Genomic DNA, 21,805 nt, shown 5'->3' on the forward strand with positions numbered 1-21,805 from the left:
AAATGCTTGAAATTTTTTGGTTCATTTCCATTTTGCCAAACTACACACTCGGAGGGATCACTGGGACTTGTTACTGCAATTAAATTAAACAAACTTTACCATGTTACCAAGCAACAATCTGGAAATGCTTGTGCCATTAATTTTAATCCAGTTTCAACATCTGGAGGTGAATGTCTCTACATGCCACTTCATAGAATCATAGAATCATAGAATTGGCTGGGTTGGAAGGGACCTCAGAGATCATCGAGTCCAACCCTTTTACCACCATTGCGGTTGCTAGACCATGGCACTGAGTGCCACATCCAGTCTCTTTTTAAATATCTCCAGGGACGGAGAATCCACTACTTCCCTGGGCAGCCCATTCCAATGCCTGATCACTCTCTCCATAAAGAAATTCTTTCTAATATCTAACCTAAATTTCCCCTGGCACAACTTAAGACCCTGCCCTCTTGTCTTGTTGAAAGTGTCATCATGGAGGATGAGAGGTGTTGAGGAAAATCAGGGCCAGAAATGTTGTGATACTTCTAGGTGGAGTAAGTGCTGGTGCAAAAAGTTGAGAACCCATTTAGGGCTCAAGAAGAGTTTGTGGGGCTGGGGAAAGATTCTCACTCCATCTTCTCCCTCTCCCTGTCGTAGCCGGCAGCCGTGAGCTTTGGGTGGAGCGATCCCAATGGCGCTATTTCCTAGCGTGGTTCCTCCCTGCTCCCTATAGGTGCAAACCGTGGTGCGGGTCACTCCTTAATCCATAGCGGAGCTCCCCGGGACACGCAGCCCCGGTTGGTCCCGCTCCTCCCCCCCCGACTACACTGACGTGCGTGGGGGCGGGGGCGGCCAAGTCCCTCCCCGGGGCCGGATAAAGCAGCGGCAGAGCCACGGGAAGGTGTCTGAGGAGTGGGAAGCGCCGTGGAGCCTCTTCGAGAGCTGCTATGGGAACGGGGTCCCCGGTGGTGCGACTGCTGCCGGTGGGTGCCTGGGGTGGGCTCGGTGTCGGGACGGCTGCTGGGGGGTGCCGGGCTGGGGTGGGCTCGGTACCGGCTCGGTTTTGGGACTGCTGTTGCAGGCAGGGGCTTGTTCTCCGCGTGTTCGCTGCGGGTGGAGGCTCCAGCCAGCGGCCAAATCCCTGCTTTTCAGAGGAAAAGAAAACTTTTTCCAAGTCTAGAGCGGCGAAGCCTTACGAGTTTTCAACCCTCCTCTTCCTCAAGAGACTTTAGTAACTTGCCTTAACTTTTTTTTTTTTTTTTTTTTTTTTTTTTTTTTTTTTTCCTTTCTTTTTTTCTTTCTTTCGTGTTGCTCAAAGTCCTGAGTTAGCGCAGCTCTCGAAGCCTGGTCAGAGTGCGGGAGCGCAGCTGAAGTGGGGTAAACCCCGCCCTGGGGTACAGGGAACTCCTGGGGGGAGCTGGGGCAGGTGGTACCATCCCGGATGCCTCCCTAGCACAGTCGCTGCCTCCCACCCTTCTTTCTCCGAAAAGGAACGCTAATGGGTCAGGCATGAGCTTTTGAATAGTCGTCACCCTGTCGAATTATGAAATTGGTGGTTTTCTCAACTGCGGTGCTGGGAGGACTTTGTCCCTCGGACTAAAAGACCAATAAATAGCAGCGCTGCGGCCGAGACGGAGAAAGGACAGGGAGCTCCGCGGCTTTCCCCATCCTCTCCTGCCTCTGTTCTCTCACTTTCTCTCATGTGCGTGTTGGAAACGAGGGATGGATCGCGGTGGTCCCAAACCCTCGGCATCGGGGCTCCCCGCTCGTCCCCTCCCGGTGCGGGGCTGCCGGGCGGCGGGGCCGAGCCGAGCCTCTGCGTCCTGCTTGGAGAGGGGTGGGCAGCCCGCAGGCTGGTTAGAAGGGGGCGGGGGGGAAGAGTTGCTAATGCTCCTGTGGCTAGAATAAGTTATTTTTGTTAGTGACTCAATTGCTTGCCTTCTGCTTCAGATTACAAAGTCAGGAAGAAATGTTGGACGTGATCTCTGGGGCGTTCCCTCCGTTTTGCTGTAGGAAAACAAGCGCTGACCTTTTGAATCAAAAGGTGGGAGGGAGAAACGAATCCCTCAAAACCTCGGCCTCTGAAGTTCAGTTGTAGTGAATTAGGTAAAAATAAAATGGAAGTTTAAAGCAGAGGCGAGGACCAGGGGGTATAGTTGCCTAAGCCTGTCAGCCACCACACCACCGTGCTGCTTTAACCCCAGCTCTGCGAGTGTAATTACCTCTCTGAGTGGCACACTTAGCAGAAATTAGTTTGGGTTTCCTTTGTGGCTTCCCATAAACTTCTGACTGTGTTTTCAAGTCTTCACAGGAACGGTTCCCGAGATGGTTATCATGGGGTCCTGGGAGGATGAATCACTCCTAACACCTGTGTCTGCTTTAGGTTTTACTGCTGATAATGCCTGGGAGGGGAGCAGAGTACTGCCCGGAGGGAGAATACTTCCATGGAGGTCACTGCTGCCTGTTTTGTCCAGCAGGTAGGACTCCAGGCAGGTTTAGTGGATAGAGGCCGCGTTTGTTTCCCAGGGAGGTGACTGCGTCACTGCTGGGTTTTTTCTGCATCCGGAGAAAGCCCGGTTGGAGCTGGGTGGGTTCTGGGTGCCCAACTCTGCTCTGAAGTGAGAGCCCCTGGTGCAATCGGTGCTGTGCAGCAAGCCAGGAAACCTCTGCCTGCTGCTGGGGATGAAGTGTTCCAGGTCGGATGGTGGGGTTTTGTTGTGGGCTTTTATTTGTTGTTGTTGTTTGTTTGCTTGTTTTGGGGGTTTTTTTAAACAAACAAAAAAAACCCACCAAAATTTAAGTGCAAAGAAGAAGCCTAGGGAATTCTGGTATTTCTGTACCTGTAGGTAGAACTCTGGTTGGCATTTGTTCCCCCTCTCTTGGCCAGAGTGTGCAGAGTTAAGAGGGTTTTGTGCTGAGAAGCACCCTGCCCTGAAATAGTACCCAAGGGCTCTCAGCTGTGTTTAAAGATAATTCAGACAAAAGGCAGAGGAGTTGTTCAAGCAATCTCCCAGTGCTCCCCATGCCCCTTTGGAGGAGTCTGCAGTGAGCCAGGCAGGCAGGAAGCAGGAGCCAGGCTGGGTGGTTTCTTTGCTACCACTCCCAGTCTGAGGGTTCCGTGCACTGCTCACTTGTGAGGGGGCTTTGAACTTTCCCCAAAGTGGTTTTGTGTTGTAACATCCTGTTCAGCCATCCCTTTGAGACTGCTGCTGGTTCTCTGCCACAGGTACTTTCGTTGCTCAGCACTGTAGTGCTCCACATACGAGAGGAAGATGCAAACCTTGCACTGAAGGAGAGGATTATACTGCCCACGAGAATGGCTTGGAAGAATGCTTGTCCTGCAGACAGTGCAAAGATGGTACTAAGCACAAGTTTGATAAAACCTTAACCCCTGCCCCTTTTTAATGTAGAAAGTGTAGCCCTCTGACTTTTTTTTTTCACTTTCAATTGCTGAGAATTTTTAACTTAATAAATTGCCTTTCTGGCCTGAGTATAACTTTTGTACAGCTGCAGAGAGTCACAACGTCCTATATTTACTTTGTAACTTCTATTATCGTTTTTAGATCAGATAACTCTGAGACCCTGTACTCTGACGAGTGATACTGAATGCCAGTGCAAGCAAGGGTATTTCTGCCCTGCCGAGGGCTGTGAAATATGTCAGAGATGCAGTACAATGTAAGTTGGATTAATCACATGAGCAATGCTTTCCTTCTAGGGAATATTAAAGCTGTGGCCCAATCTGTGCCAACACCAAGCTCGTTGTTATTCTGTGATTTCCCTGAATCCACATGGCATTATTCATGCATTTAAATTTTAGGTGTCAAAATACATGAGGACCAGACCTAGAAAGATTTGGATTTTGGTATTGTTGTGCTGCTTGCTTCTGGCTGTAAGCTTGCATTTTTCATGACTTGAGATTAATACTTCCCCACATATGCACTTGAATGAGCTTTGTAGCAGCCACCTCAATTTCAGGAGGTAGAATCACCTGTTGAAGGAAACTAACTGCATGGATAATGCATCTGCTCCCTGGTGGTTTGTTTCCCTTCCACCACTCAGAGGCTAACACGAGTTTTATCAGGCTTCCTTCTATTTAATTTTGTAGTATTATCTTTGTAAAGATGCACTTCTAGCAAAGTAAACTGTTGATGCATGTTCTGCTCGTGTCTCAAGCTCTGCCTGAAAATAAATCAGGCCTGGGCAGAGGTGCCTCTTGCTGTGTAAGTGCTGATGGAAGTGTTGCCATCCCCTTCAGGTGTCCGGAGGGGAAGGAAATTGTGCAGAACTGCAATGCTACTGTGGACCTGAGCTGCGGCTCCCCTGATCAAGGTCTGATACACAAATACCACTCAGCTTGGTTTGTTGGGTCTGTACCTTCAGGCTAAACACTAAAGCAGTCTGTAAAAACAGTGGGTTGAGCCAGTGTAAGATGTCTGAGAGCTTCTGTATTTTGGTCTGGGGATTACTTGCTTGAGACAAGTTCTCAAAGGGGTTGGGGTGACAGATCCTCTGAAATGTCTCTTGGTGAAAAGCTGGGTCTGTTGCCTGGGGTTTCAAAACTGCAGCAGTGACACTGGAGCAAGTTATGGCCAGATTTCTTTCACTTCTCTGTCTGAGAAGCAGGCAAGACTTGCACTTCAGAATATCTTGTCTGGGGACTGCTTCAGTGCTTCCCTACTAATTTTATTCCTTTTACCTTTGCAGGAAGCTCAGCTCCTGTTTATATTTTTGTGATTATCTTGGTGTGTGTTATTGTTGGTTTGCTGTTCTTTGTAACTAAAAAGCTGAGAAGAGAGAAAGGTAACCACTTGATTACTATCTATAAACATTCCCAGAATCAAGCAAAGCAAAAAGCTATCCCTGGTTTTTGTGTTGCCTTCCAGCCTGTTGAACCTCCAGCTCATCTTTTATGTGATTCAGCTAATCAACTTGGGTCTAATGGTGGTTAGTTTAGTAAATAAAATGCATAAACTTTAACTATGAGCTTCTTTACTTTGCTGATAAATGCCTTTGCTTCAAAGCAAAATAAATGTTCCTTTAAAGGACTTCCTATCTGCTAGGATTGTCTTGGCAAGAAGTGAGGAAAACTTGTGTATGAGCTCAGACATGGGCCAAGAAGTAACAACCAATTAGATCATTAATGACTAAGTTTGGCTGTGGAGATTTTTTTCCTACAAATTAGTTGCCCTTTAATCATTTGAGCCACCTTGAATGTTAGGTTGTTAAATCCTGTGTAAATTAATTTTAGTTTTTTAGTGGAAATGGTTATTTTCCTGAAGCTTTTCTTTCCATTACTTCATGTTAAAGTGGTTTTGCAAGGAATTTACTTAAAATAATTTTTAAATTACTTTATTTTGAATGCTAACTTTGCTCTACAGTAAGACAGGATTTGAACAATAAAGACAATTTCTGCCTTTTATATTGAAGTAGCCCACAGAAATGCTAAACTTGAAGGGAGAGAGATTGAAAGAATGGTCTAAAAGCCAAACTGCATCCTGGGGTCTGTATTTTACTAAGCAGGACCCTTCCTCCTCATCACCAGCACAGTTCATGTGCTGCTGAGGGCTAAGGGTACTAATCCCATGAAACATGACAGGTCAAGGAAACTGGCTTGTCTTGGAGCTTCAGTTTCTTTTATAAATGTGTCTACAAGTGTTGTGTGAATTCAACGATGTTTAGGTTGCAATTCCTAAAAGATTCTTAGACATTTATCTTGTTTTTCAGCTGCTTCCACTGGGAAAGATGCTGAGAAGGGTCTGGTAAGTATACAACAGATCAAATGTTTTCATCTCAGTTTTGTGCAGCTGAATTACATCTGTTCCACAGCTCAGTTTTTGTCTCGCTGTAGCCTTGTGTAGGATGGGTTCCTGTGATACAGATTTTGGTTCATGTAGGGCTGGATGCTAGCAAGGGCATCAGCTGCATGTGTCCCCTGCACTTGGCTGTGCCAGTATTTCCCATTAGCACACTCCCCAGCCTGTAGCCAGGATGTTTTGAAAGTGGAAAAAAAATTATGCTAAATGCAGGATTTCTCTTCAAAGTGTCTCCAAGTGATGCCTTGATCCAGTTAGATCTTTGCTGCTTCTTGCATCCATTTTCCAGGCAATGTCAGCAGTGACTTCCCTGCATGGGGCTGTTCCAGCATCCACTGTGTTTTGGCTACAACCTGAATAAAACTCACTGCCCCTGATCCAGCAAAGTCACTGGATCTGGGCTCATGCCATAAGTAACAAACCAGGGCTTGGAAGCTGGTCCCATAAGATAAGGTGTCCTGGGCTCAGAACATACCAGTTTGGAAGGATATTCCTAAAAAGGCTTTACCAAGTTGAGCCTGGCAAATGTTTAACTTTAAAGCCAGTTCTGTCTGGGCACCTTTAGTCAAACAGTTTCTGAACCTTAGTGTTCCAGTCTAATACTGTAAAATCAAGCTGGTCTTGCTTTTAGCTTCTCTATTTAGAAGCCACAGTCCTACACAGCATGGTGAGGCAAAAATGAGCTGTCTTCACTAGATAGTTAATGATGCATGACAAACATTTATCTTGATGAAGATGTAAGAAACCCCTCCAGATTCTGGTGTACAGAATTGTGTGTATAGCATCACCTTCTCCCTCCTGCCTTTGTCTCCCACCTGATGCATCCACTGCTCACCCTGTCTAATCTCACCAGTTAAACATGTCAAGTAATTAAATGCATTTAATTATGTCACAGATATTTGAAGACCTGAAGAAACAGCACGGAAAGACCTGTAGAAAGATTGCCTTAAATTCTTTTCTTTTTTAAGGTCCATAAGTGGCTCAAATATGGGAATCATCCTTGGGGCTTTGGGTGGTTGTGTCCCCCCCAACGCCCTGGCCAGGCTCGCAGTGCTTCGTGTATTTGTAGAAGCTGATGAAGAAACATAACAAAATATGGTCAAAATGCATAAGAATAGGCAAATAGAACCTGTATGTTGAATAAAATGGTAGTAGAATAATGCAGTCACAAATGGGTGCATGGTGACATCTCTCTGATGAGAGACTTGTCACAGACTTGAGTTGCAATGTCTGCATACTTGAAGTGTTTGTGCTCCTGGAAGAAAAATCTTACCTGATGAGGAGGGTTGCACTGATGCAGTCCAGAGACCAGGCATTTGGGCACCAGCATGTGTTCTTTCCAAAGTGGCAGTCAGTGTACACTGCTGGGGAAAAAAAAAATAATTGCTGATACTTTATTTCATTCCCAAGTAGAGGAGAAGCTGTTAGCCAACTATGCTCTGTACCTTTGGCTGTTCAGTTACCTATTTAGGAACTATTCTCTATAAATAGAATCAACCTTTTTAGCCTGTTTGCACCCTTAAGCAGAAAGTGGATTCAGTGTGGAAGATGCACAACTACACGTGTGGGGTGTGGGGTGGTTCCCCTGACACCCCTGCTTATGCCTGTTCATCACATGGGGGTGTCACACCTGGGTCACTGACCTTGTGCAACTCTACCTTGGCAAACACAAACCTCATTGGAAAAAGTCACTCCTTGCCTTCATTTTCTACCCTTAAAAAAAAGAAAAAACAACAAAAAAAAACCCCAGTTCCTAAAGCATCTGGTTTCTACTCTCTGATGTGCTAGGTAGATGCTGGTCTGCTCTGTGCTTGTGTTGTTCTTGATGCTGCAGCCCTCCTCACTTGCTTCCCTCTTTCTTGCCTCATAAAACCTCCACCATGTGCACTGGTGCTCCCTGGCTTAATTACAGCTGATTCTAGTTTGTGAATCTGCCAGAAAAACTGAAGTCAGCAAAAAAAAAAAAAAAATCCAAAAACCTGAAAAGCCCCAGCTGGTTCACTTGCCTGGAGCTGATAGGCTGTTATCAGCTTGGCACAAGATCTGAGATCATCAGCCTTGACACCAGGGTAATTTGAGGCCCCTGTTGTGAGGTCAGCTCAGGTGCAGCAAGGGAATTTAATTTCCTCCTTTCTCAGGAGGGCTGCATGCCATCCATACGTAGAGATGCAATGTTAGGAAAAATTTCCTGCATTTGTTGTGGAGGTACCCAGGGAGCCTTACCCCAGAGTGCAGTGGGAGCAGAAGAGCCAGAAAAGCTGGGAGTTCAGGCTCTGAAACCATTTGAAGTTTGAAAGGCTGTAGCTTGTACACATTTTGGACTTTGCCAGATCACCAGCTCTCCCATTACTTCTCTGACATCTGGTGACTTTAAGTATTCTGGTTTTTTTTTTCTCCTCCAGGCTGTCCTTGGAGGCCTGTCTGTGAAACAGCTCATTAAATATGTTCTTATTCTTCACAGGATTTGGAGGACAATACTGAAAGCCTCATTTTACCAGAAGCAGAAACACTTGGAAATAACACAGTCAGCTTGGAGGGTGAGAACCCTGGAAGTCCAGAGGGCCAAGTGCAAACCACTGTCAACTTAGAAGTAAAAAATGCATTAGAAGAGGAAAAAGTTGCTATGCTTCCTGAGCAGGGCACTGTCCTGCGTGGGAGCTGGAGGCACCGCATGGAGAGGTGCTGGAAGAGGGTAACCAAGCCTCCACTACCAGCAAAGACTGGCCCAAATCCTGCTTTTCATCAGAATACCCTGGCTAATGGACCAAGGGGTCAGATGCCAGCAAATCATAGGGTGAGTGCTTGCATGTGAAACTATCATCATGTTTTCTCTGATAAACGTGCAGTTGTGGTAGATGCTGTTTTCAGGCAGAATGATTGGGAAAAGGAGGGTTTTGCCTTGAGAATGGAACAGGAAATATGGGAAGTGATGACTTGGGAAAGCAAACTTCAGTCTCTCATTTAGTCTTCTCAGCCTCTCTCACGGCCCTGATTAATATTTACACCAAAGTTATTCTTTTGCAGTATCAGCAAACGTGTTGCCTTGTTGCTTCACCCTGGGGCTAACAGGGATGGCTGTTGCAGCATGCAATTTCCTTTACTCAAATAGTCCCAGCTGTGCTGGGAAATCTGTCCCATCCCCCTGCTGGCATTTGTCAATATTGGAGCAAGGTGCCAAAAGTTTGTAGTCATGAGTGAAGAGCTCTGGTATGTTGGAGTAACAGCTCAACTTTGTATTACAGGTCCGAGACTCACAGTGCCAAATAAAAGTTAAAGATCTCTCACAAAAAGGTAAGTGTCCCATAAGCTGGCACTACTTGGGATTTGGTTAAGAAGTAACCCACTACTTGGGATCTGACTTAAGAAGTAGCAGAGGGAGGGTGATGGATGTTGCTTAGAGCTGTAACGCTTTCAGAGTGTAATAAAATACACTGGAACAGCATTATTACTACATCTGAGAGAAGCTTGAATTCCTGTGGCAAATTAGAGTGTGGTTTCCTGCAGAGGAGTGTGGTGCAGTCCTGCTTTTTAGAGGAAGAATGGGACAAAATTTCTGTGTTCAACAAGTCTGCAGTGCAGGCTTGACTCTGCTTACTGAGTAACATGCAGGTTGCTGCAGGTGATTTTCCTGTCCTTGTCCTCACCTGTGGAAAACTGCCTGGAATTCCCAGACTTCTGCCTGTACCCAACAAGCTGATGTGCTGGGTGTCCAACCAACAGGTTTTGTTCATCCTGGTCATGACCATAATCCTATACCAGTAGCAAAATGAAGTGGTTACAGCCCACTGTTGAGTAGCTCTGTTAAGGTCAAGTGAAGGGCAGTGAAACCTTCCCCAAAAACACCTTTACTGAAAGGTGTCCATCTAAAGAGGCAGCTTTTGGGATATGTAGACTGATACCTTTAGCTTCTTTCAAGCTCACTTAGTAGGAAAACTGATGCTTCTTAGGTGCCCAGCCTGGCCTCATTGCTGCTGTTTGGTCTGTGGTATGGGCTGGATGTTAATGATAAAGTGATCTTGAGCTGTTAAAAAAAAAAAAAAGTATGTAAAAACCTGAAATGTGTTGTTTTTTCTTTCAGAACTGAGAGAGAGCTTTGAGACTGTTATAAATGAAGTACCACCAAAAAAATGGAAATGGCTCATGAGGACTCACCTGCAGGAAAATGTTATTATTAAAATTATTCATGACTTTCCTAACGATAGAGAAGAGCAATGTTATCAGATGCTGCTCACGTGGAAAAACACGCTGGGTGAAAAGCAAACTATTATTAAGTTATTGGAGGAGTTAAAAAGTCTGGATATCAGGGCTTATGAAAATGTATTGAACTCTTTAAAAAGTAATAATATTATAATATGTTAGAAGCCACCTAATTAACGTTTCTGATGAACTTGGGAAGTGCTGTTGTGTACATACCTATGTTTACAGACTTTCTATAGTGAGGATGTCTGCAAAGTGACACAAGTGATGGCGTGGACTTGATACCCTCCTCACCTCCAGGTGAGGTGATCCAACACCATGTCTGTGTCCCTGGGCTCTGCCTGTGGTGTTCCTGAGGTCTTTTGAGTTGTAGGATGTTGAAGTCAGGGATCGAGAGCCAGGAGCTCGTGTTTTCCTTTCCTGGAAAAGCAGGGTGAGAGCCAGGGTGCTGCGAGTGAAGAAGCTGCTGCTGCTTTTGGGAGCGATGTTGTTGTTTTTTGCAATGCTGTGTGACCCGCTGGGTCTGTGTTCTGTTCTGTGTCCTGTGGGGAAACAAAGCAATAAAAACCCCAATGTTCTGGGGGGGAGGCAGCGCACATGGAATTGTTCTGGGTGGAAAAAAGCATCAAGGGGGTCGGGGTGGGTTTTGGGGGGGGGGTTGGTGTGGCTGTGTGGGTTTTGGGGAGGTTGGGGTGCGTTTTGGTGTGGGTATTGGGGAGTTGGGGATGTGTTTTGGGGTGGGTGGGTTTTGGGGAGGGTTTTGGGGGGGGGTTGGGGTGGTTTTTGAGGGGAAGTTTGGGGCTGGTTCTGGTATGGGTATTGGGGAGTATGGGATACGTTTTGGGGTGGGTGGGTTTTGGAACAGGTTTGGGGGAGGGTTTTGGGATGGGTGAGTTTTGGGGCGGGTGGGTTTTGGGGTGCGTTTTGGTGTGGGTTTTGGGGTGCGTTTTGGTGTGGGTTTTGGGGCGGGTGGGTTTTGGGGTGCGTTTTGGTGTGGGTGGGTGGGTTTTGGGGTGGGTTTTGGGGCGGCCCCTGAGGCGCGGTCGGGGTGTGTGGGGGGGCGGTGCTCCCCGTTGCCGTGGTGACGCGGGGCTCCCATCGGAAGTGGCGTAAGGGGGCGGGGCGGGGCTTCCGGGCACGCTGTTGCATCAGCTCGGCAGGGAGGGAGGGAGGGCAGAGGAGGCAGCAGCGGCAGCACCAGCAACACCGGGATGGCCGCGGCCGCCGCCGCCGAGCAGGGTGAGTGCGTGAGCGGCGCCGGGGAGTCCCGCTGAGACGAGGCGAGGGTCCCGCGGGGGTTGTCAGGGCTCGCAGAGGGTGGGTGCGGCGGGGCCGCCGCTGTCACCGTGTCAGGTGGGCGCCGTGACGTCATGCGGGAGGGGGTCCCCCCGCACACCCCCCCCCTCGCCCTCTCACTGAGGCGCCGGGGAGGGAAATGGCGGTGCCAGCCCTGGGCTGGGAGCGGCACCCAGAGAGAGGGGGGTGCTAGGGGTGGGGAGACCCCGGCGGCCGTGGGTGCCGTCAGGTGAGGATCCGGGCTGGGAGGTGTTGGATGGGTGCCCCCGGGGAGGTGAACTGTGCCCCTCGCTGGTGGGTGACACGTAAGCAGCTCCCGATGCGGTTTGCAGGGGATCGGGAGCGAGGAGTCCGAAGTGCGTGGCTGGTTCCGAGCGTGGGTGGAGTGGAGGGGAACCTCTCCCCCTGTGGTACCGGTTGGGATCTCTTCCCCCTTTGGTGCTGGTTTGGATCTCTCCCCCCTTTGGTACTGGTTTGGATCTCTCCTCCCTTTGGTACCGGTCGGGACCTCTTCCTCCCTTTGGTACCAGTTGCGATCTCTCCTCCCTTCGGTACCGGTTGCGATCTCTCCTCTCTTCGGTACCGGTTGGGATCTCTTTCCCCTTTGGTGCCTATTTGGATCTCTCCCCCCTTTGGTGCCGATGGGTCGGACCAGCCTCCGGTCCTTTGGAAGGGGTTCGGGTTGTGCCTCGTCTGTAAGGTGAAGGCTGTTGGTGCCACACGGGGACTTGGGGCAGGAAAAGTCGGAGCTTCCCGGTGCTGCAGTTTGGGAACAGCTGTTCCCCCATCTTGATGGATTGGGAGAGGTGTTGGTGGCTGCCAGACCCCTTAGTCACTCACTCGTGTGCTTGTCACTGAGTTGCCTCTCTCACCTCCTCCTGTCTCCCTTACTGTATTTCCTGGTCATCTGAGTTCTTCCCAGAACTCATGTGTGAGCTTTTTGACTTTTCCAGCCCTTTTTTTTTTTTTTTTGTGGTCATGTTCTAATGATGGGTTATACTCTGTCCTTCCATATGGAAGGAGAGCCAGGGGAGTCCTGTAATTTTGGGCATTACAGGAGTAAATGGAAACTTGGCATACCAGTCATACAGGTATGAAATGCCATTATGGTATGTAAAGAGTTGGAAATTTCTGTCATTCCAGTTAAGGATCTGGAGATTCAAAGTTTTCCCCCTTTTTCTTTGTTCCTAAACATTACTTTCCTGTTTGTTCATCACCGGCAATGCTCCTGTGTAAGAGAGTCCAGAAGCATTTCTTCTTGTCAAAGGACTGGCTTTTTCAGCTGTGTTTTTCATATCTCATTTAAAGCATGGAGGGGAAAAAGCCTCTCCAGAGGCTCAGTTCAGGAGTGCTTTAAGAAACTTTTAAGCCTGTTAGTGGCAAATAGTGTTTGCTTGTTACTTAGATGGTTTTTGTTACACATAGCTCAGGAGAAGAGGAAGTGGATCTGAAAATGAGTAGGACTGATGAGCAATCCTGCTCTGCTCAAACCCTCTCAGTCCCTGTGTGAGTCCCTTGTCTCTCTCTGTACTTTCTGTTCCACAGATGGGAGCTGCCTTGCTTCAGTTCTTCTGAAATTTTTATGGAAAAGGGTAATTTGTCTTGGCTGAGCAGATAGGAGTTGGATTTCCTTCCAGAGCTACCAGTGGCCAGTCAGAGTGTTAAATGTTTGGAACCATATTAATAATGAGACATATTACACTTATCTTTTATGAGTTGTTTTAAATTTCTGAAAGCCAAGTTGGAAGAGAGAGAATGTTATAAAATATTCAGACATGCTCAAGGTTTCCTCTCCCAGAATGTTTCTGCAGAAGTCCCAGAACATTTCAGTTGTCAACTTATTATGACTGACGAGGACAGCAGGTTCAGGGAAGCCCAGGAAACCTAATTTTTCCCTGAAGCAAAGTAACTCAGCTTACTTACTGCCTACTTTATGGCTTTTTGGTATGTGCTTTGCTGTCAGCACCTTCAAGGAACAGAGCTTTTCCTTTTCAAGTAAATAAAAGTGAAAAATTTCCATCAAACTTGATATTGTGTGGGTTACTCATTTGGGTGAAACTTCAAATTCGAAGTATTTTATGTGCAGTTTAAAATGCAGAAGTGATCTTATGGCTTTGAGCCTGTGTGCTGCTGCAGGATTGCAGACAAATTCCCTCTGCCCTTTAATAATCTTCAGAGCACTCCATGGGTGACAACTGCACTGCCAGAAGGTATTGTACACCAGCAGTTCTTGTATGGGAACAGCATTAAATGGTGGATTATTTTTTTTTAATAAAAAACCCATCTTTTTAATGCAGGAAGAGTGTTACATTATTAACATTCATTCTGATTTGTTAGGGTTGTTTTGCTTTTCTGCTGCTCTGGAGTGATAGGATTTGTTGTGTATGCATCATTCCATTCCCATGAGCTAACATTCTGTGTTATGCAACAGTGCCAATACTCCTGTATTTCTGCTGTCAAGAAGCCTCTTCCTAATGCAGCTGAGTAGCAGCTACTGTGATTTTTCTGTTCTGGGAGGGGGAAAAAGTGTAGTCAGAGAGAAGGGCTATTTCTTAGCTTATTTTCCTTAGTTTCCTATTCGTCAGAAGATGAATTTGTGTCCATTGGCCCTTCTCTCATGATAGTTTTGGAATCCATTGGTTGGTATTAATAACATTTGATGGGGGGCTGCCCCTTGCACCCAGCTGACAGGGTGAGCAGAGATGGGTGGGAGCAATTGGAAGGTGCTGAACTCCATGGGGAGAGGGGATGAAGCACTTAGGAAGGACCAGGAAATATTTCAGTGGTGTGGGTGATGGATTGTGAGATGATGAGGGAGAGAACTGCAGGAGCAGAATATAAGTCAAAGAAAATCAAGAATCTTTAGACTTACTGCTCCAGTTTTTAGTAGTGGTAGAAATTAAGTCAGAGCAGACTTGTATGTAAATCCAATTTTGACTGATTTCTTTTGCTTGAAAAGGAATGGTCCTCTGTTATGTTGCCTTCCAAAAGACAGTGCTACTGTATACATCCTTTCTTACAGGAATGCAGTGTGTGCTTCAGGAGAAAAGCTTCTGTTAGCTCAGTCCAGTTTGGAGCTACTCCTAAGAATGCCAGAAGTGAAAACGATTTTTGTGCTGAATGTAGTGAAAAAGGATGCTCAGAGTTGTTGCAGAATTCCACTGATCACTCAGCACACTCTAAAACACAGCAAATAGACTTGTGTTTGCATCTGACTGCAGCAGAGAGCAGAACACTTTATCTGCTTTAGCTTTAAGGGGGCTGTCATGGTTTGCAAAGTAGCTGTCAGTCTAGAAAAGGAAGTTTGGAGCTCAGGAGAGGCTGTAAAACCAATGTGGGAAGGATGTGTTGGTACAGTGAGAGTGCCAGGAGCCTGGGGATGCTGTCAGCAGCAGCTCAGGTGTGTTCATGCTTGGTGTGCAGTCATGGACATGAATTGGGGCTGAATTTGAGACAGTGCTCAGTGTCAACATCAAAACATCCTCCTGTTGGGTCCCCTGGGCTGACTGGTTTCTTTGATGTATTACACATTCAGGCTGCTGTTGCTCTTGCAACAAGACACAGTGTCAGACTTTGTATTAATGTGCCTGCCAAGATTATTCCAAGTAATTTTGGTTGCCCTGTTTATTAGGAATGAGCTGGTACTGACATTCCCAGGGCAGTGTTTGCCATCTCTCCTGAACAAAATTGGCTTGTGTGAGTTCTTTCCTCTTTGTTGTATTTGGGTGGAAGTTTGTGTAACTTCCCTTGTAGATTGGTTTGCAGATGTGGTTGGAAAGCACTTGCCTTGCTTCAGATCCACTGCCTTGCTTCCCATTACCAACCTGGGATGTGAATAATGATCATAATAACCCTAATGATACTTTGCAATGGAGTGTGTTGCTTTCCTTGCAATAGATCTATAAAGATCTTTTCTTTGAGGTATAGTTTCATTTCTACATGGATCATTCACATCATACTTATTTATATTTTGTTTGGCCTTCTCCCTCCTATGATTCATGAATATAAAATTCATGTTCAAGGCAGACTTGTGTCCTAGGTTTCCCTGGCTAATGAACATAACAATTTCAAACCATTTTGTGTGTATAAACATGTGTAGGTCTATGCTGATAAACATCAGTAAATATTTAGGAACCTGGAAAGTGTGTAGTCAAATGTGAGTAGAGGCTGAATTTTGTGAGCCATTATTTACTTGTTATTCCTTATTTACACTGAGCAATTACCTGGATTGCCTTTGAGAAGGACTGAGAGTTTACATGCCTCTGACTTTACTTCTGTGTGTGAATTTTAAATAGCTTTTGTGGCCTTTTGATTATTTGTTTATTATTTTTTTAAGCAATAGTATTATTTCTGCAGTTGTGCTTTTATGTTTTGTTGATTCTCTGAAGAGTCAAAACACAAACATAGGTGGTATATGGTTCTAATTTCCCTGTCAACCTGAGTTCCTATAGTGTATCTCAATAATTTTGTTTCCATATAGGAAATAAACCAGCTCATGATGTCCTAACTGCTGATATATGGGAAAACTTCTCAGTTCTGCAATTCCTCCCATCCTCTGCCGGCCATCACTTCTCCTTTTATCCTTCCCATTCCAAGAGTGTTGGTTTGTGGGTGCCTCCAGTGCTTTGGGAACTACACTTTTAGATGATGTTTGTAGTAGTGGGAGAAGCAACACTGGTGGCAGTGGCCTCTGCTGGGGCTGAGGAGCTGGGCTGTGTTCTCCCACTGCCTCTCACTCTCTTTATTGTGCTGTGACCTTGACTACATCTTAAATGACTTTTTTGGCTGAGTACCCAAGCAGGATATTGACTTCATGTTTATACAGTGCTGTGTCCATGGGTAGAGTGACCAGTGTTGGATCATTGAAGGAACCCAGGGATGCTGGGGTCACCTAATGCTAGCCCAGATGCCACAACCTCTGCAATGCTTCATACCCCCTGACTTGCACAGGGCTTGTCACTACTCTGAGCATCTCCACCAAGACACAGAACCCTTCTCTTGCTTCCTCTGCACCTGTAAAGATGAGGCAGAACTGACCCTGCTTTGTCTGCAGACCAAATCAATCACAGAATTAAAGCTGTAAGGGAAGATCACCATCTATTATCCTTTCTGAGCGTTTGTATAGATCTTACTGATTTTAAATATTCCTATCTCTGAGGAGAGAAGGTGTTATAGGGGAAGGATGGGGTTATATAGCAACAGCTGAAGTTTTGAGTTGCTGGAGCAAGCAGGAGAAACTGAGCATCATGCTGGGAGCTTGGATGTAGGCATCAGTCCTGCAAAGATCAAAGGATTTGCTCAGCTCCATAGATGGATTCACAGTGTGTCCACAGTGTATGAGATTGATCATGTTAAAATATTTGCAGGATGAGTATTTTTAGCAGCTTGGAAAAGTGGGATCAAAAAAATAGGTTTGCTACGAGTAGAAGAATTACCTCAATTACAAAGAAGGTAATATTCCTTCCTGAGAAGGACCTCTGCTTTTGTCCTTACTACTGTTTCTAAGTAAAAATTACCAAAAAATTACCACTGCATGGACATAATCCTATTAAGAGGAAATCTATAGTTTATTCAGTAGCTTGTATTAAATGCTTTTCTCCAATTTCTTTTCAGAGCTTACTGAGAGGGGGAGAAGTAGAGTATAAGGATATATTTTGGACATGGGATCTCCTTCTTTTAATGCTGACCAGATGTCCTGTGCCTCTCTTTACAGCTTCCAGCTACAGTTTTATTCTGAGCATTAGTGAAGAGGAAGCCAGGGTGAAGGCTCTGAACGAGTACCTGAGCACTCGTAGTTATATCCAGGGGTTCACATTTTCACATGCAGATGTGGAGGTATTCAGAAAGTTTTCGGGGCCACCTGTGGACCAGTATATCCATGTTGTCCGGTGGTACAGACACATAGAAGCAATCTATGATGGCAGCAGTGAAAAAAATGAGCCTTGTAAACTTCAAACAAGTGAGTAATACAAAAACTGGTGGGCAGGTTATAGACTAGCTGACATTGTATTGATTTTTAATGCTGAGAATTCCTAGAAGTTCCCTTTCATGCTCTCTTGTGCACTTTAAAATTTACTGTATCAACTTGTATTCGAGGTTGTGAAATTCTTGCATACGGTTACTACATAACTGATAGATCCTGACCTATCTGAAGTTTAAAGCTTTGTGTTCACATTTCTTTCATTTTTAAAAGTCCTCAGGGTACAGAATTTATGTTATAAGAATATGTGAGTTGTGGCTTGTTCCCTAAAATCATGATTTGCTCAGGGCACTTTTTTGCCTGGAAGTATAACTGAAGAGTTGTTTTATAATATACAAATCCATAATAAAGTAAACTGAACATTGCTTCTTATGCTTGTTATTAACACTGAATTTCAAAACACACATTTAGGGTTCTTTTTTTAACCCTGGTAGCTTAGACATTGCTAACGATTTGAGGAAACACTAACTGGTTGATCTAGGTCATTGTGTAAGCATCAGTGCTGGCATTTTGGGGAGCTGCATCACTCCCCTGAGCTGTTTTCCAATGAGCTCATGTAATTCAATGGCTTTATAGCCAGCTCCTTGCTCAGGGAGTCATGAAATAATTAATAACACAGAGGTGTTGTATAGTGCTTGCAATACCTCCAAATGAGTGCCTGCTGTCTGTCATTTTTGCTGGTGGCTGTTGACTAATATGACTCCAGTGCCATCTTCTCACAGCCTCTCATCACCTGTGTTCCCAGTTCCTGGCACTTAAGGACCAGACTGCTGTGAGCAGATTTGTATATGTATATTTTGTATATTTGTATATTAATAACCTGCGTGGTTATTAATTCCAGCAGGGAAGGGATCCCAGCTGGCTCTGGGTTAAATGCCCCAAACTGCAGTTTCTCAGCAGCCTTTCATGGGTCAGGATGGAGCAATAGGAGGGAAGGTTTCTGTTTTCTTACCCATGAAATCCTTAATGTTAAGTCCTTGCTTCTGAAGGATTATGTCTGTGCATCTGTATCAGAAGTCCTGAAATGGTGTTCTGCAGTGTTCACTATGAAGATGGCACTTGAATCTGCCACATTTAGGTGTTGGGTATTTTATTGGCAGTATTTTGGGTGTATCAGAGGGCACCAGGAGTGGTTTAGAGCAAATGGATTTCAGCTCAGCCAGGGAGAAGATGGGAGCTGGAAGAGATGGAATGGAGCTGAGTGAGCTGTGTGGCTTTCACTTTCCCTTCACTATCCATGGAGTGGATATAAAGTGCAAGCTGAGAACTTTAGGGTGCAGCATCTGGGGTTTTTTCCTTATGTTTAGTGTGGTTGCAAGTAAAGAAACCTTTACAGCTTTACCTTGTATTAGATTAACCAAGATAGGTTTCTTTCCTCAAGGGAAATAGTGGCCACAATGAAGCATGGTAGCATAACCTTGGTAAATCAAAGAGAAAACAAAGGCATTCCACGGTGTGTGCTATGGGGAAGCTGCTCTTGAGCTTTCATTCTGTTCAGGAGTGCCTCATGCCATGAAATGTTTGGAATAAACAGAGTTATGGATCCCTACATGGATATTAAATATAGTCAATTTTTGACACAGAGCACTTCAGGCAGTATATATTTAGGTTGTTTCTCAATAAAAGGCTGAGGAAGAGGTTACATTTTTATACAGTCAATGTTTACATGACTTGGAAGTTTTTCAGCCAAAATTTTCATAAAAGATAGTGGGGGAAACAATAATTAGTGAAGAGCCCAAGATCAGCAGGGCTACTTTGTTGCCAAAACACTTTGTTTAATGGTTTGGTTGCATTTAAAATGCATACCATGAGAATTCCTAAAGACTTTGCTGTGTGTATGAAGCTGGCAGCCTCACTATATGTTTTAATTTCCTGGTTTGTTTTCATTCCTAGTTAATGTAATAATTAGTTAAAAATCATTACAGCTTTAAGCAGTCCTGTGCATAGCAATCTGCAGCCTTTTGACAGATGACATACCAGTACTTTTGTTGGGGAAAAAAAAAGAAGCTTAACAACTATGTTGCTTTGCAAAAAACCTGAAGGAATACAAGAATATTGTCACTAATGACCCTATTTTTAAATCTACTCTTTTTAATGGCAAAGTTTAGCCTGCTGAATTGGAACATATTTGTGATTTGTACATTCAAAAATGCCTTGTGTACAAAGCAACCACATATGATAAAAACCCTGAGGTTCTTTCTAAATGTTTCTGTCTCCCTTCCCTCTCTCCCTGAGTACACATTCTCTGTCAATATTGGCTCTAGAGACCAACTCTGCACTCTGGAGTTTTTTTTTGCAAATTCTGTCTGTGTGATATGCTGTGACAGTAAAATCAGCAGTGTTGCAGAAAGCCCAGGACTGCCATAACTTGATTAATAATCCATTAAATCTCAAAGCTCTTGTTAATTGTTTAACTGAATTGCATGCTGTTACTTTTATACCCTCTTCCTTCCTGTTTCTTGGTTCAAAAGTCAATAGGAAAGGCAAGTAAGAGAGCTGAAAATAAACTAGATTGAAACAATTTATTTTGGTTTTATAACTTTGTAGGAAGCTCTAATAAAAGTAGTTGGATTACTGGGGCTGGAATTGCTTTGACTGCTTCTACATGTTGGTTTTTTTATTGTTTGCTTTTTGTTTGGTTTTTCATTTTGAACTAAACTAATGATGTGATAAGGAGAAATTGTTATATAGCACATTTGTTTGTAGAAAGTGTCTTTTCAGTTCTCTTTCAACTGTTTTTTCCCCCTAGGTAAAGGCAAACGTGTGCAGCCCCCCTGGTCTCCCCCCGAAGGGACAAAGCATTCTGGGCTCTGCCTCTATAACAGCCTGACCCGTAATAAGGTGACTGACTGACTGGCAGGAGAGGTTTCTGGAGAAACACAAACAGAGAAGTCATAAAATATTTGTTTCTTAACTGACAGCTTTTAAGTAGACACCTTTTTTTTTTAAGTTGGCAGCTTTTTGGGTTGTAGCTTGCAGAAGGCTCAGATGCAGGTGTCAGAAATGCTGTGTCTGTCACAGTGCCCTTGCTGGGCTATAATATACACAATAAATACACATTTACTACAGGTGTGTGTAGGTATGCATACATTGCATACTAGGAGTTCCCAATTGCATGTTATCATCATGCAGAACAGCCAGGGGTGCAGCTGCAATGTCCATAAGTGATGTGGAGAGGATAAAGTCACAGTTTTGTTCTTTAGATGTCTGGGTAAAATTAAAAAGTCTCACCCCTTGTACTTTGCTAATCTAAACTGGTACCACTTCTTGTGGTCTTGTTTGAAGGTCTCTTTGGGAAAGAGAAGGAATCAAGAATACTGATCTTAGGTGGGATGTAGGATCCCAGTATGTGTGAAATGATTCTACTCTGTAGCCTTTTTTAACTGCAAAAGAATTCCTGATCTTCAGCCAAATTTTTGTAATCTGATATCTTGATTGATAAGAGTGCAGATAATGCAGGCAGCCACACCCTGTTATCTCTCTTACGTGATAAAGCTACTGGTGATCTTTTCTAACTGTAAATCTGAGAGGAATACATATTCCTTTTTCTTTTTTTTTTTTTTTTTTTTTTGTAAATATAATGGGTGTTTTCACTCTCTGATTTCCAAATGTGATGTTACTGGCTTGAGATCATGCCTTCAGTTCTAATCACACCACCTTCCCTTTCAATTAAGGAAATATTTCAACCTCAGAATGGAAAAAAGGTCTTGTGGTATTGCTGTGGTCCAACAGTTTATGATGCTTCTCACATGGGACATGCCAGGTACTGCAGTTCCTTATTTTGATATAGGTGATAACAGTGACTATTGGAAGCAAAAGATGAATAGAAAAATGTACTTTATTTAGATGAGTGTGTTGCTAGGGAGGAGTCCTGTTAGACTCAGAGATTTAAGATTAAAAGCATGTTTATAAAATTATGTAACTGTGTGATTAAAAACTTATTTGTAGATGAAGGAAAATTAAAACTGCTGAGGTTAGTTAGTGCACACAATAAAAATAGACTTGATGTTCAGTAAAAACATCCCTGTATCTTTTATGTTTTTAGGTCATACATCTCATTTGATATCTTGAGGAGAATCCTGAGGGATTATTTTAAATATGAAATTTTCTATTGTATGAATATTACAGATATTGATGATAAGGTAAGGTCTTTATAAATTGCAGTCTAAAATACTGTACTTTAAACATGAAAGTCAGTCATTTAATTGCCATTTGTTAAGCCAATATAGAACTTAGATTTTCTAACTTAGATACACATTTTGTACACAAAATCATGGATTTTTCTCAGTTATTGTAGCATTCCTGTATAGAATCATAGAATCATAGAATCCTTGGGGTTGGAAGGGACCTCGAAAGATCATCTAGTCCAACTCCCCCTGCCAGAGCAGGGCCACCTAGAGCACTTCGCATAGGAACGTGTCCAGGTGGGTTTTGAATGTCTCCAGTGAAGGAGACTCCACAACCCCCCTGGGCAGCCTGTTCCAGGGCTCTGTCACCCTTACAGGAAAAAAATTTTTCCGGATATTCAACTTGAACCTCC

The 21,805-nt window shown here is 44.4% G+C and overlaps 2 protein-coding genes across 5 annotated transcripts in view; both read left to right on the forward strand.

Moving 5' to 3' along the window:
- Positions 1-810: 810 nt before the first annotated feature.
- Positions 811-10,560, forward strand: LOC103538432 (tumor necrosis factor receptor superfamily member 6). 3 transcript variants are annotated; one of them, XM_030451462.1, is made up of 10 exons: positions 811-962; positions 2,363-2,456; positions 3,206-3,337; positions 3,543-3,654; positions 4,235-4,308; positions 4,684-4,779; positions 5,704-5,738; positions 8,254-8,586; positions 9,035-9,083; positions 9,871-10,560. In XM_030451462.1, the coding sequence occupies exons 1-10, from the start codon at positions 927-929 to the stop codon at positions 10,149-10,151; spliced, it is 1,242 nt and encodes a 413-aa protein (XP_030307322.1). In that variant the 5' UTR covers positions 811-926; the 3' UTR covers positions 10,152-10,560. The 3 variants fall into 3 exon arrangements, with proteins under 3 accessions (XP_030307322.1, XP_030307324.1, XP_030307323.1); XM_030451463.1 differs by having other exon boundaries at positions 891-975; XM_030451464.1 differs by lacking the exon at positions 4,684-4,779.
- A 580-nt stretch (positions 10,561-11,140) lies between these two features.
- The window catches only part of CARS1 (cysteinyl-tRNA synthetase 1), a 32,768-nt gene continuing 22,103 nt past the window's right edge, over positions 11,141-21,805 (forward strand). The window contains exons 1-5 of one of the 2 annotated variants that reach the window (XM_030451208.1): positions 11,162-11,228; positions 16,999-17,244; positions 20,015-20,106; positions 20,940-21,028; positions 21,311-21,407. In XM_030451208.1, the coding sequence (XP_030307068.1) occupies positions 11,201-11,228; positions 16,999-17,244; positions 20,015-20,106; positions 20,940-21,028; positions 21,311-21,407 (552 nt within the window). In that variant the 5' untranslated portion in view covers positions 11,162-11,200. Of the gene's footprint in view, positions 11,229-16,998; positions 17,245-20,014; positions 20,107-20,939; positions 21,029-21,310; positions 21,408-21,805 lie in introns of both variants that reach the window. The other variant, XM_030451209.1, reaches the window with a different exon arrangement.

This window comes from Calypte anna, chromosome 5, assembly GCF_003957555.1.
Source record: "Calypte anna isolate BGI_N300 chromosome 5, bCalAnn1_v1.p, whole genome shotgun sequence".
Taxonomy (NCBI): domain Eukaryota; kingdom Metazoa; phylum Chordata; class Aves; order Apodiformes; family Trochilidae; genus Calypte; species Calypte anna.

What these genes read in the sequence shown, in the direction of transcription:
- LOC103538432 (XM_030451462.1), top strand. Translation starts at nt 927, where the DNA reads ATGGGAACGGGGTCCCCGGTGGTGCGACTGCTGCCG. An exon ending in CGGTGGTGCGACTGCTGCCG is followed by an intron (nt 963 to 2,362) that starts GTGGGTGCCTGG and finishes TGTCTGCTTTAG; the next exon opens with GTTTTACTGCTGATAATGCC. An exon ending in CTGCCTGTTTTGTCCAGCAG is followed by an intron (nt 2,457 to 3,205) that starts GTAGGACTCCAG and finishes TCTCTGCCACAG; the next exon opens with GTACTTTCGTTGCTCAGCAC.